The 15,430-nt window shown below is 36.8% G+C and overlaps 1 protein-coding gene and 1 long non-coding RNA gene across 10 annotated transcripts in view; one reads left to right on the top strand and one right to left on the bottom strand.

Moving 5' to 3' along the window:
• Dcc (DCC netrin 1 receptor) overlaps nt 1-13,796 on the top strand; it is a 1,202,110-nt gene extending 1,188,314 nt beyond the window's left edge. For 5 of the 8 annotated variants that reach the window (XM_004855172.3, XM_021236637.2, XM_004855171.3 and 2 more), the window contains exons 28-29: nt 3,216-3,358; nt 8,163-13,795. In XM_004855172.3, the coding sequence (XP_004855229.1) occupies nt 3,216-3,358; nt 8,163-8,252 (233 nt within the window). In that variant the 3' untranslated portion in view covers nt 8,253-13,795. Of the gene's footprint in view, nt 1-3,215; nt 3,359-8,162 lie in introns of all 8 variants that reach the window. The other 3 variants (XM_004855173.3, XM_021236635.2, XM_021236638.2) reach the window with 1 other exon arrangement.
• The window catches only part of LOC110344028 (uncharacterized), a 529,159-nt gene continuing 516,358 nt past the window's right edge, over nt 2,630-15,430 (bottom strand). For both annotated transcript variants that reach the window (XR_002386299.2, XR_015443502.1), the window contains exon 8: nt 2,630-3,478. This is a non-coding gene — a long non-coding RNA (uncharacterized LOC110344028). The remainder of the gene's footprint in view (nt 3,479-15,430) is intronic.

Here is a 15,430-nt window from a genome sequence, read left to right as displayed (position 1 = left end):
CTTTGCAGGCAAAACTTCCAAAAATTATAATAAAATAAATATTAAGGAATTATATAAAGCAATGTAGTAAATTGTAAAGGAATATTTATTCTCATATGCTTCAAGAAACAAAATAGGCACTGGCTCTTCTTGACTTTTTTCCATAATAAGCTATGCCATTTACTTTTTCTTGTAGAAGTGTTTACTTTTATTTATTAATACCTAAGATGGAGTGAACTGATTTTCAGTAGGTATTAGACACATTGTGCATCTCTGGTTAAAAGTTAAATTTTAAATTTTCCAGAAGTGGTTTAAAATTTTTTTACATCCCTAAAATAAAGTCAGTAAGTTTAATGTCAAAAATGGGTAAATATGTACATATAGATCTATATAGAAAAAAAGTTAGTTTTTAAGATGCAGCTGCTCTGTTAAACTTGGGGCAGGATAAGAGTTGTTTGAGGAAGGTACTAGGTAGGACAGCTTTTGTGTTAATAATGCTATATCCAGGTTTACTAGAACCTTTGAGAGCCTTCCTGAAGGAAAACAGACATAATTCAGGCAACATAAAACAGGATTTAAATACATAGAGTCAAGTTGCAGCACTACTTTAAGCTTTTAAACTTTGTGAATTCTTTTCTAAACTCTGTGACTTCATTAAATAATAATCTAAAATATTAATGTAAATTATATACTTTGGACACCCAGAAGATCATTTGATAGCTCACTTCTGTTTTATGCGTGCCTTTGTATTTTCATTCATACTAAAATGACTCCAGGAACCTCATATTTACAGACAAAGGCTGAAGAGAAAAAGATAACAGTAAAGGCAATTCACAAATTCTTTCTCATATCTGGGGAGGACCAGCTGACATTACAGTATTTGTATGATTGAATGTTTGCTTATTGTTCAATTATATAATATTGGTAATGAAAACTAAGCATAAAGGACAAAAATAATTACAACATACATTATCAAATTCATATGGCCATTTTGTTTTAGCTGACCTACCTCTTTAGCCATTTTAAATTAATGCTGATGATTAAAATTGTGCTATTTTATGGGGCTTTTTCATTTGACTTTTTATTTTGTAGCATAGCATAAGAACTACAATACTGTGGCAAGCTTTATGTTTCTATAATTGAGTAACATTGTAATAAAAATATTAAAAGTTTTGTTTTTCCTTTTAAATTACAAGTCACTTATAAGAGACAATGATGAAATAACGTCAATCCTCAAGTTATAATCTTTGAATTAAATTCATGTTAATTTATATAGCTTCCTCAAAGAGCTAATCTGGGTGAGCTAGATCAATATATTAGTAACCTTCATTTTCTCAGTAGAGTTAGATATACATAACCTTTACCTATCTGCTCTTTTCTAAATATGTGAATTTGGGCAAAGTTACTTAGTTGCTCTCCATTTGGGCATCCTCATGTGTAAACTGGAAATAATTATCATAAAGATTATTTTGGAAAGGTATAATAGATAATGTGAAATAGGAAGAAAAGGGGCAAAGGGGAAGGGGAATTGGGAGGGGTAGGGAAAAGGAAAGAAGGGAATGGAATTAATATGAGAAAATGAAAAAATGGAAACAAAGTCTTTGTAAATAGGGAGGGATGGAGGAGTTGAAGGGAGGGCAGGGGAAGGGGGAAAAATAAGAACCAAGAGAGATTATGTAAAGATGCAAATTTCCAATGATGAATGTCACTATATTGTATACCTGAAATGTATCAATAAAATAAAATTTTTTAAAAGATTATTTTGGTAATGAAATACTAATAATTAGTAGCCCTATTTGAACAAGTCACTAGGTATCAGCCTCTTTAAGTATACAATCTCATTTAACCTAATCCTCACAAATCATTCCTATTTTAAAGATGGGAAATAACAGGCCAAGGCAGGTTTAGTCAACCAAGGGACTACACACGTAGTATGTAGTTGAGATCCCAGGATCAGAATGCAGACTGAACTTATTGCAAATCCCAAATTCCTTTTCACTCCAATTGTACACTTTTGTCCTCAAAATTTAGGAGTGGAAGGATACAAATATAAGTGAATTACATGTTAGATCATCACACTGGAAAAAGTTTTATATTAGTATTTTCTTTTACAATGGCTAGCATCTAGCAAATTGCTGATTCAATTACATTATTTGCATTCTTTCTTTCTCAAAACACAAGTGACCCGTTTCTCTGCTTGTAGATGCACTCACCTCTGAATTTCATTAACTAATATTTCATTTTCCATTGTGTATTCCACACAATTTTGGGGGACAAAATATATGATGGCATTAGGATCATTAGAACTAAAACATCATTATTGTTGATAGAAAACCTAGAGAACCTACTTTTCCCCTTGCTCCAATTCCTTGTCTGCTGCATTTTTGGTTACAATGCTAAAATTTTTTTAAAATCCTTATTTATGTGAGATGTCACAGTTAATTTAATAAAGCTTTGTAAAGTTATACAGTATAGATACTCTGTACAGTGTATAAAATTATAGAGTATAGAGTATAGTACTACAAAATTGTAGTACTGGTCTTAGCTAAGCAGGATTTATAAGACAAATTTCAGACCCTAAAAGAAAAAATATAGCCCTGGTTTACAGTAACATAAATGTCATCAAACAGAAACTCAGCAGTGCCTCAAATTATTTTTATGAGCATCAAAATGTCTTTTATTGACAGAAACTGTATTGATCAGGACAGAATTACATAATTTTTGTTTTTTGCAAAAGAGAATTAAAAATAAGATTTTCTTAGATTAGCCCTGAAGGGCTTTGTTTTACTGTATCACCTAATACTCACTTGTAAACCAGAGTGAGCATCCCTCCAATTTCACCAATCTTTGGTTCTCTTATATAATTTAGGACTTATTCAAGTGGTATTGCTCAGGATTTTCTGGCCCCAAAGCTGAGGCCGGCACCAAACGGCCTTACCTGACACTTTATAGGATGTGACGATGAGTCCAGGGCTCCCAGAAAACTTTCATAGCATGATTTGAAACCCACTTGAAATTATATACGACTGGTTGAGTGTCATCTGGAGAGGCCTAATCACAATCTGTCTCCCATTCAGTAGAAATAAAATGAGCCATTCGTTGTGTCAGAATCTCCACACCACTGAAAGAATAATAACCTAAAATCAATGCCAAGCTACTTGATTTGGCTTATGTGCTTAAAATTGTACCTCAGAATGTTTCATATTTTACTTTCATAACTCTGTTTTCTATTTCAGGACCCACTCTTCCCAAGTCTCATGTTAAAACAGCTTCTCTCGGGCTGGCTGGAAAAGCGAGATCCCCTCTGCTTCCCGTGTCTGTGCCAACAGCCCCTGAAGTGTCTGAGGAGAACCACAAACCAACAGAGGATGCAGCCAACGTAAGGGTTTCCTTCAGATTCTTGCTGCATCCAGGGAAACATGAGCTGCCACTGTGCAGTGAGGTCTAAACCAGTCAGCACTCCCCGTCAGTCCCAGGGCGCAGATGTTGTTTGTCCACCCTTGAATATGAAGAGAAAAAAACTTAGAGGAAAAATTATATCAGGGATTTAGTTAGGTAAAACATATTACTGACACTTAAAGGTAGTGTTAGAAATACAAGTGATAGCTACAGAATGCATGACTTTATATCCACATATATAATATATGTATACATAAATATGGGAGATAGGTAGATAGATAAAAATACAGTGAATGTTGCCAACTTCCATGCAATGGAAAGACAAGGATCTTTGATATGAGAAATTGGCATTCTAAACATTAGGCGTCTGACAAGTTGCAGATTGTTCAATGTAACCAGCTGGTTGTGAGCTATATTGACAGAAGGTGTGTTTTAAAGTGTACCTTAAGTCATGGATCTTGAACAATGCATTAACATAAAATTTTGTTTCATACTGCAAAAATGTGCATGTACATGAAATGTAATTTATGGTGAAGCTGCAGTAACCGTAAAATGATTTACAATTGTTTCAAGAGAGTTTGTAATGTTTTTGAATGAGTTGAAGGCAAGGAGAGATCAGCACATACTTCAACATCAAAACCCCAAGAGAATGTTGAAAGAGTAGGTGAAATGATTCAGTCAAACAGGCTACTGACTATTAGTGAAATGTCTGAGCATCTGAACATCTCTTAAGGCTCCATTCAAAGCATTTTAACAACACCTTTGAACACAAAGTAACTCCTCAAAATTTGTTCCATGCATTTTGACTGTCAGATGAAAGCAACAGTGTTCATCAATTTCATTGGATTTGCATAATCACACAGCTTCAAATTCTAGTTTTTTAAGAAATGTCACCACAGCAGATAAATCTTGAATGTATGATTATGACCCTGAGTCCAAGGTTCAGAGTTCTCAGTCGAAATTAACCAGTTCTTCTGCAAAGAAAGCCCATTAATCAAGGTGATGTTGATTGTGGTTTTCAACCTTGATGGAATCTCTAAGCACTGATTTTGTACCCAGGAACATTAGTGAACTCTCAATATTATAAGAGCTTATTAAAGTGTTTAAGAAACAATGTGCATAGAAAATGGCCTGAGAAATGGACAATTTTATCCTCAATCATGATAACATTTCATGTCACACATCACTTCTGGTATGGTAATTTCTGTCAGATAAAAACATCGTGGTGTGTTGTCATCACTTTGTTCACTAGATCTGGCACCATGAGATTTCTGGCTCTTCTCCAAAGGCCACATGACCATGAAAGGTAAAATGTGAATCAATTCAGGACATCAAGGCAGCCACAAGAGTGCAACTAAAGATACATTTAATGAAAGAGGACTTACAGTTCTGGAAGGAAAGAATAATAGGATATGTGTATCTGAAGTGAAGGGGAATATTTTGAGGGAGAATAATAGCAATGTGTCTTTCACTGTAATTTTTAAAAACATTGACCATATATTTTGATCACATCATGTATATCCCTTTGAATGGGATTAAATATCTTAACATTCCTGGGAATGATACTACATAATTATTTTTAATATTAAAAAGTAACATTCTGAGAAGTTTTCAGATGTTATACATACTAATTTTAAAATCATAAAATGACCTAGAAAATATAGAAGTGAGAAGAAGAAAATACAAAATGAAGAAAGGAGCTTAAGAGGAAAAACAAAGGAATGGACATATTTAGAAAATAAAAAATTTCAGGCTGGGGATTTAGCTCAGTGGTTCTGGCTTCCGCCTCGCAAGTGCAAGGTCCCAAGTTCAATCCCTGGTACCAAAAACACACAAAAAAAGAAAAAAGAAAAAATTTCATTATTTAAGGAAGGAAACAATCATGTAAGAGAAGAAACTACAAGTGATTAAATTAGAAAACTCAGAAAATAAATGATGAAGAAAAAAAATCAAAAAATGTTCCCCAAAAGATGTTGCCTAAAAGCAGCTATTGTGACAACTTTAGTGTATTTCTGAATAGATATTAAGAAAAAACATCTTAAAGCTAAGGAATTAACCTACTGGATACTTTGAATAAACAAGGAACTAGAAGAAGAAAAAAAATGAAAAAAACAGATTAAAATTCTATTTTATTGTTACATTTGAATCTTTTTCCACTGTAGATTGTGAACTAGCTTATCTTTTCTTAATGCATAAATGAGGATTTATGCAAAGTACTCAAATAATATGATAAAGAAAATCAAAACAATATCAAAGAATAAATAAGTCACCTACAATCTGCCCTTTCTGAGCCCTGAAAAACCAACAGTTTTTTTGGGCCAGGGATTTAGCTCAGGGGTGCCACAGCCTGCCCCGCAAGCACAAGGACCTGAGTTTGATCCCCAGTACTAAAAAAAAAAAAAATTAAACAAACAGTTTTCTTCAATAAAATGATATTTTTAAAAATCTGCTTGTTACAAAGCATCATTTCACTTAAATGATGAATTATGTATTTTTTTACTTCATCTTCAGTACTATAAACAATAAAATAGTTTCTGTAGAAAACAAGGAAGTTGAATACCTGTTTATGTGAGAATGTTTGGCAGAACAGTATTAGATACTCAACACACTTTTTAAAAGATTCAAATTTAAAAGAACCTAGTATTCTATTGTTAGAATGTTGCTGTTTGGTTCAATATTTGTTTAATCCTGTGATTTGTGAACCAATGTCAAATCAGGTCAAACTCCTAAATTTATGTTTTTCATCTCATAAGGAATGATATCAAGTAGCCCATTTTTACATTTAAAGTTGACTCTAAAGAGTGATAGAAAAAGATTTAATATTTAAAAAGAACATGTATTAAAAGAATACGGGCAAATACTCTAGATCATAAAATGGCGCAAATACTCTAGATCATAAATATCCTATAAAATAATGGGGCAAATACTCTAGATCATAAATATCCTATAAAATATGTAAATGTATCATTTTAAATTTTCAGGAGACACATTAACAAATATGAAAATAAGTGAAATTTATTTTAATACCTTTCTTTCAATCTAATATTTCTAAAATACTACAAAATTTCAACAGTAAGTGTTAAAAGTTGTCAAGAAGATAATTTACATTTTTTATACTAAATGTTTGAATTCTCATGTTTATAAGAAAAACATACTTCAGTTTAAACTAGCCACATTTTAGGAATCCAAGAGTTATATGTGGCCAGCGATGGCTGTACTGTATAATGCATACTGTGTTTTGAAAATGATTGACCAGGCAATCACCTCACTCCACTTTCCTTCATATATCCATATAGGCATATTATATGCATGCTGTATAATAGCTTGTTAAACCAAACTGGTTACTTTCAGTCCTGTTAAGCACTGTATACTGTATGGCCAAATCATTTACTTACATGCTCAGATTCCATTACAGAGCTCATGCATTAGTACTGTGTTGTGAGCATTTTCTTCACTGGCTGGAGTGACTCTGTGCCTATCCCCTTGTGCAGATTCTATCAGTGCTCTTTTGGGAACAAGGGAACTTATTGAGAGGATTATTTGTACATCTCTGACCATGGTACCCAGTGAAATTCTTGACCTATGCAGAACAGAAATCATAGCTCAGGTTGCATTGGCTCAATAATTTAATCAATTAAATGGGCTAGCTAAGGATAATTAAAAATACCATTTCTGTATTTCTCAAAACAAACTATATGTCAACAAGTGGAAAAGAATAAGCTAACATTTATTGAACACCACCATTGGACAGCATTAATTTATTGTCTCCTCCCAGAGACTCACTGAGCCAAGCTTGCTATTCCCATTTAGAGATAATGAGACTAAGTCAAAAACCAAGTATATAAAAAACAAAACAAATTCAAATGAACACACCACCTCGGTGCTCTTTGCCCCATGTTTCTCCACGTAGTTGACCAAAACTTATATGGGATTTTTTAAAAATACAAACTCTTATGTCTGTTTTATACAGTAAGTAGGGGATCTGTGATAACTGAGAATCTTGTTACTTCTAATTATATACTAATGACTCACAGTGAATTACAACTAGAGATAATATATTCACTAAGATTTCTACCATTTAACTTCATTTTATCCACCATTTAAATCATATTGTAAGTCTCTTTGCATTATGGACAATCTATCTGCCTTGGAGCATGAACTTTCTTTCCACACACAGACTAAAGTCGTAATTCTCAGAGTACTTCTTGGTCAAGGCAAAGCTTATCAAGTTCCTACACAAAACTAAAACTATACCTATGACATATTAAAAAGGATAAAAATGTCCAGTGATGTAAATTTTGCTCATATCTTCAAAGGTAGCCTTATCAAAAGAAAAAGGAGCTAATGTATGGAACATAAACTACATGCCAAATACCGTAATAGGCACAAAATATGTCTCAATGAGGCTCAGGATTACCTATGAAAGAGGGATCACTATGATCACTTTATAGGTGAGGAAAACTATGCACCAGAGAAGTTCACTAACTTGCTCAAGACCACAGAGCTAGTCATTTGGTAGAATTTGATTTAAAACAGGATTCTTTTGACATGAAACATTTTTCTTCGTAACAGGGATGGAGTCCTGGAACAAGACAGAATCATTCATCACTACCTCCTTTCTTACTAGCATCTTCTTTCAGTGAATTTACTGTAAGGACAGCCCTTGTCACAGGCCACTGGGACTTGAGAATATTGAGTGACCCCACTAGACATGGCCCCTGCCTTCATGAAAGGAACATATCTTTATTTAGCACTAACTCTTTGCACTCTGATTCTTTCCATAGGTGTATGAACAGGATGATTTGAGTGAACAAATGGCAAGTTTGGAAGGGCTAATGAAGCAACTTAATGCCATCACGGGCTCGGCGTTTTAATGTACATTGCTGAATTTATGAAGCGAATTTTCTGGGAGCTTTGCAGCACACCAGTCACCCATAAACAGCACGACTGTGTCCAAGAACTCTAACCGATGTACAGGTCATCATTAGGATCATACAGTGAAGGAAGATCCTGAAGCAGTTCAGAAGGAGTACACATCCCTTCCTTCATAGGCATCAGGAATCATAAATGGAAACTATGAGGTCGCTAAACGGAAGCAAGATACATCTTTCCTGCAAAGTCAAAGCTGAAGCTGCTAGAATAGCCCTGGGTCTTTGTGCCTGCAGAGACCACACTGTTGTAACTAATGCCGATGTTTTCTTTCATCAAGGCCTGTCGTTTTATGTGAAGGTCTAGTCTTACTAAATACAAGTGCATTCTTTAAGCCTGTACCATGCCATGGCAAATCATTGCAAGCTTACTATTTTGTTTTCCACTTTAAAGTGCAAAGCACCCATGGAAATTCTCTCACTCCATAGCACCAAAAGATTGGATGTTTGCCCGCACAGCACAAAAGTAAATAAATAAACAAAAGACAGCAAATACTTATGTTTTAATTTAATCATTCATCTTGCACAAGTGGCAGATATTAGCAGGTGGTGGTGAACTTCACCGATTTTAACAAGGGTAAATCCACCCTTGGTTAACATTTATGTCTGAAGTATAGGAACATAAAAATCTGCAAAGGGTGCCATCCTGCCAGCAGCAGCATATTTCTAGAAAGAGCATACAATATGCGATCTTCTCAGACACACAGTAATTATGTGCTTAAGCTTGTAATAGGACACTTTTCAATTTGGGAGGCTTTTATGCCATATGCACTGTGATGATATTTCAAAGCTTCACCGAGGCATCTTCAGGAGTCTGGCTGGGAGACTTTCTCCTGCCCCTCCATCCTATCCCTCCCTGATTTCTCCTTGGCAACTAGCCAAAGGAAAATTGGCCAGTTCCACATATCACATGGATTTCTGGCCAGTGTCTCTTGTGTCCCCTTGTGGAAGTGGAAGACTTCCTCCTGAAAGCAGCCCCTAAAGAGGGGAAGGATCATAAGAGGCACTTTTCAAGAGTACTTTCTCTTGGGTGATGCCACTTCCACCTGCAGCATCCTGAATTATGCCAGGCAACACTGACAAATGTTAACCACCAGGTCTTGTTGCCAAGGCAACTTTGCATCCATCCCATGCCTGTGCCAGATTTGGGGAGCAGAGAAGTGGATCCCACTTGACACTTCTGACATATGGTAAATCCAGTGGGTACTTTACATAGTCTTAAACTGTGGGCTAGAATTTTAAACTTCTATTGCCATATTATGTAAAGCTTGTACCTAGCTGAAATTAAGAACATTTTGTGTTCACTCTTTTAGTTTCTGAATTTTCAGCTGCATTTGGAGTTAATCCCTGTTTATGCAGCCAAGTCGCCAAAAGGGAGGTAGTTTGCATATTTATCAGTTAGGTGACTTGAAAACCCAATGAGAGCATTTCAGCTGAATTATTCCTTTCAGCTCTGCCTTTGATTTCAAGCTTGAGTAGGTCATAATTTTAAAATAGCATGGGAAGGATAGGATCTTTACAACCTAATAGCTCCTTTTATTAGGTGGGTAATTATATATGAATCCCTGAATGAAATATTTTGAGCAAAATGGCACTGTAACAGAAGTAATAATTCAGATTATTTTTTTACAGTTTTATGTCTGGAAGGAAATCTGATGTCAAAGAGAGGGCTTGTTCAAATGGTTCATTAGAAAGTCTGGTCCATTTGGAAAATTGTTCCTTCAACAAGAGTGCTTGTTCAATTTACTAAGGTTTTCTGGAAGTCCTTCCCAACAGCTATGTGATGTTATTCGATGGGCAGATTCCTCTTGTTCAATATCAGGGCAATTAGGTAGACAACCTTCTACTGACCTGAAATGAGGTATTTCTAACATGGTATCAGATATTTCAGTATCAATAATTCATTTGTTCAAAACAGAAAATGTTCACTAGGCTAGCCTAACTTTCAAGTCCCTACAGAGGCCTACCAAAATATTCACAAAAATATTCACGAACAAGGAATATTCTCTGAAGGCATTTGACACCCTTGGGGTCATGCTGGTACTCCATTAGGAATGGTCTACAAATCTCAGATTTCATGGAAAAAGTTGCAGGGTCAGTCTGTTCAGTAGAATCAAAAGAAATAGCATATTCACAAAACTAGGGACCCCTCTAGTCAAAGCCAACTATTTTAGGAAGTGAGACTTTCTTTTTAAAACCCATTAAAAGTTTGCTACATGTCTACAATGAGAGTTATAGTTCCATTACATGCTCTTAAAACTTCTTCATTAAATACAGTGGTTTCTTTTAGCAATGGGCAATGCTAAGAAGTCCCATTGCCATACCTTGAATATAAAATAGGGCTCATTTAAATATCCTCAGGAGACTTTCATGTCATTTACCTGGTGATTTTAACATGCAACAAATTCACCGCAACTTCTATATAACTCTGCTCCTTACTCCTTCAAATGGCTCACAGGTGTACAATTACCCTGCCCAAGTTTTCAGGTAACTTTTTAATTTTCTGGTCTCCTGATCTCTTGACAAGGATGTGTCTGTGAACTCCCTGAGAGCGCCTCTGTGTCGTTCTCAGTCTAGTTCATGGCATGCAGGGTTCTTTACGCTCATAAATCTCTCTCACTCCCATTGGGCAAAGCTTGATAGCCAACCAGGAGCTCTGACCCCAGGACTCATTTCTTCCCAAGAAAGAAGAAAATGAGACTTGGCGGGGCATGGTAAGACCTTTCTGACAGTAAGCTCAACTATCAGACAGGAGCCTCCTTTTGAAAAAGTTTGATATTTTCCTCTGTATTTCATTCTGATAAGAAAGCTATTTTCATCCCTCCATAAAATCCTGCACTTATTAAACTCACAAAACTGTGGTACACATGTAATCCTAGCCCTTGGAAGCTGAGACCATAAGTTCAAGGCCAACCTGGGCTACTTATTGTGGTCAAGTCTAGCCTGAATTATATCTCAAGGCTGTATCTCAAAACAAAACATAAAAGCTTTAGGTGCCAAGTATTATATTTCAAAGTTATTTCTTAGCCAGACATAGTGGCACATGCCTCTAAGCCCAGGACTCAGGAGGCTGAGGCAGGAGGATTACTAGGAGTTCGAGGCCAGCCTGGGCCAGATAGTAAAGACCAGCCTGAACTACATAGTGAGACCCTGTCTCAAAAAAAAAAAAACCAAAAAAATGAAGATAGCTCAAAAATATGTACTAAATATTTGTATGTTGCTCTAGCTAAAAGTTCACTACATCTTAGTAACTCACATTCAGTAAGCCAGCCAAAGCTTGTTTGTACAACAGACCTATAAGCATCTAAAATATTTAAGTAATATAATTACATTTGGGCCTTCTAAAATACATACTCAGTTAAACAACCTGAAAAAAACACTGAGCCAAAGATACAAGGATTGAATTTACTGAGGTATTATTTTAGAGGTTGGATATAACATTAGTTTCTTTAAATTAGGATTGTTGAAAATGAGTATATTCAGTCCCTGCCCTGGTAACAGCTACAAATGGAGAGCACACGGTATTAGAGTAGGGTCAGGCAACATTCTGAAACTGTAAACTTTAACACTTATGCCCAATAAAGACTCTCTTAAGTATAGGTCTTTCTAAAAGCCATCAGAGTCTGTGCTTGAAGATGGTTTTTGAAACTTATCCACCATTAGATCCTTCTGCTTGCTATGAACACTTTTAGATCATCTCCAAATAGAATGGAGTGTGTCAAACATGGCAGCTGGACTCTAATTCCAATGTAAAGGAACCTCTAAAGAAGTTACCATTTTAGATAAAAGTGTATCCCAGATCTAGTCTTCTTATGGTTTTGCAATGTCCACTTCTAGGCAATGAAATAAAGGAAAATAAACATTTCCCAAGTTTTAAGCATATTTAAAGAAACAAAACCATCTGAACTTTCAAATAGACTTGTGAAAGAGATGCTTTGCCTTCCTCATCCAGCCAACTTCCTACAACTGTGGCTGTCCTGAAGGACTAATGTTAATGTCCTGTCCTGCTTTTCATCACATACACAATGCAGAGCCCAAAATACTGTAAAGGAACAGAAGCAGTCATATCCCCCAGTCTACTACTCTCTTTAAAAAAAAAAAATCACATTCAAGCGACATTTTACTCTTAATTTGCAGTTAGTGACTTTCAGAAATCATTTAATTTTCTACAGAAAAGCTTCCCACTTGAGTCTGGTGTTCTAAATTCAATTGGCTACCTTAGAAAACCATAAAGAGGTGTACTATATGATATCCCACCCTATGGAAAGATATATGTCCCCAGGCTGCAATATACCTTGCTATCAAAATACCTACTTCCAAAAGGAATTGATTCTGAGAGAAAATTCCTAAGTATTTCCAGTTAGTGAGGTTAGATAGGAGACCAAATATCATGCTCATATCAGCAAAAGAGTATACTGCCGCTCTGGCCTTTCCTTTGCCACTATTGGACAACATACATAGCAGACTTCCAGTTGCACTCTGAAGGACATTTTTTTCTCTTGCTCTTACTAAAGAGCCTTTATATATTGCCATCCTATAATTTTTCGTTGATAGGAGAGCAACAGCCAAACTGTACAAGATGTCATAGACACAGAGACATGGGCCGAGGGATCTCACTGTGTGCTGAACGTGTATTTTCAGATGCAAGAAAGAAATGTTGGAGAGGAGGAGAAATGCTGTTTTTTTATTGTAGGGTTAACCTGGCAATTCTGAACTTTGTGAGTTGTCAGCTGGTTTGGGGGAAGGGTGGGTGGGTATGGGGTGTACTTTTTATAAGTAATATTTAATTTATTATTTAGAGTGGCTTCTTTTTGGATAATTTATGATAAAAAGGGAGATCTGGTTGGATTCTAGGTTTGGCTGTTAAAGCTGCAGTGTTCCATATGTCAGAGGGACTGCTTTGGAGGTGAACCGCCCATTGCTGAGTGAGAGGATATGTCCAGGCAAAGCCTTCACTGAAGTTCCATCATCAATGCCTTCTCCCTTTCTAGGGCTGTTCAAACATGTTAACACCAAACCTAAAATAATTCTGATAGCATTTTGCAGATCAGTGCTATTCATTCTCTAAAGGGCTTTGCAATTCAAACAAATTGTTAGTGTGGTAGTGATAAGTGTACTTGGTAGAAATGGGTATACTACAGCTTTAACTAGCCTTAGTGGAAAAAGAAATTTTTTGTTGTTGCAAAACACCTTTTTTAAAATAAAAGGTATTTTGGGCCTACAAAGAGTTTCTTTAAATTGTCAGACTAGCATTGTTAACCAAATTAGACTAGTGATTGCAATATTTAAGTGTAAATCTTGTTCTATGAGAAAGGAAACTTGGTTACAGTTTAAAACAATGACTGTTTCTACACATGATCTTGTATACTACTACATGAAGAAAAAGGGGTTTTGTAATTACTGTAGAACAGTCTCATATTCATTTTTTATAGAAATGTTATTCCAATGGTGCATTTTTTGTTTAATAAATAAAGTTTTGATACAAAGTTCTCTCTCCATCTTATTTATAAATGGCTGAAAGTATATGCAGCTGACCAGCACCAGTCCCAGCCAGTCTGCACTTATCCTGAGGAGACATGTTGTCTTTTATTAGCATCCATGTTAGTGGCTGTCAGTGCTCTGCTGTATCCCTTTGGATCCTTTTCCATTTCCTGTCCAGTCCTTCTATGCTTTCAATCCCAGCAATCAATACCCATATCCTTTTATTGGAGAACTGCCTCAGAACTGCTTCCAAAACTTGCTTTGCATGCCTTCACAGTAGAACTGGAAAAGGCTGGTCCTTCCTGATTAAGAGCAGATAAATAGCCCAGCCCCTCTGCTCCTAATAGAGACAACTCTGACAAGTGGCCTGTCTCATCTTCCGAGTTTCCCCATTGGACTGAACCAAAGGGACTCTGTGGAGATATTGCTACACAATCTTGCAGCTGTGACAGAGTACTCTTGCTTGGCTTACCACCCTGCTGCCAATGAGTTGAGTTATTTTGCTCAATTCAGATGGAAATCATGAATTGGCAAAGTCTGCCTCTTCTAGCAGTCCTGATGTCACCAGATGACACTGGATAATGCCTGATGCCAACAGTTGACACAGCTGGCTGCTGGTCACTGCAGCCACCAGCTATCACTGGCCAGTGTCAGCTTGTGCCAGATTTCATAGGATCCTTTTGGCAGGTGCTGATCTTCATTGGCTGTTGATCTCTGTAGCTCTTTAGGGATAACAGCATCTAGTGTTCATTGCTCTTTCTTTTCAGACAACAGCTTTGTCCACACTTCTCAGGATAAGTACTACCAAAAAATAAATCAAAAGCAAGTTACAGGACCATCGATGAAAGTCTATTTTAACAGGACCTGTGCTGCTGCACAAGGTGGTCAATACACTGGAGGAGGTCCACCTAGACTAACCTAAGAAGCATGTGGGAAGTGCTGCTTATTTAGCAGCTGGAAGTCTGTTATTGGTCCAAGTGCAGGCCCACATTGCTTCACATGCAAGACTGCTGATTGGTCCAAGTACAGGCCTGTGATGGGTCCAAGTGTGTACACAACTCCAGGACACCAGCACAGTTGCCACATGGTGATTCAGTGAGCAGTGAAGTGAAGTGAGCTGTTTGAGTGATAGCTGTCATGTCTTGCGGAAAATTACCAGATTGAAACCAAATAATCTTCCAGAAAGCTAACTGTTCTCATTGCAGCTAATTGGGATTTGGAAGGTTGGGGATGTTAATAACGGGTCCAGATCCCTCCCTCCCTGATCTTAGCCACTTTAAGGTGCCACCCCCCTTTCCAAAGAAGTGGCAGCCGCTGAAGTATTGGGAACAGATGAGGGGCACCCTAGCTGACAGTGGAGCTGCACTCATGTCAGAGTGGCCTGGAGGACAGTGGGCCACTAAATAACCAGGGAGGACACTGAGGCAAGATGTCCCACTCCAAGGGGCAGGGGGCGGGGAGTGAAGGGAACTGAGAGGGAGGGGAGGGGCTGCCTCCAGCAAAGCCAAGCCTGCTCCAGCCATCTTGGTAGGAGGAGGAGAGAGGAGAGTAGGGCCCTTGTATGTCTCATCTCATTCCCTTTGCATCCTGCTTCCTTCCCACCTAGTGATTTCATCTGGGGACAACTGATGAAAAATAACACA

This window comes from Heterocephalus glaber, unplaced genomic scaffold, assembly GCF_053883595.1.
Source record: "Heterocephalus glaber isolate CG9 unplaced genomic scaffold, H.glaber_assembly_v1.0 deba00000331, whole genome shotgun sequence".
Lineage (NCBI taxonomy): Eukaryota > Metazoa > Chordata > Mammalia > Rodentia > Bathyergidae > Heterocephalus > Heterocephalus glaber.
Note: the sequence above shows the minus strand (reverse complement) of the source record. Positions and strands in the feature narration are given on the sequence as shown.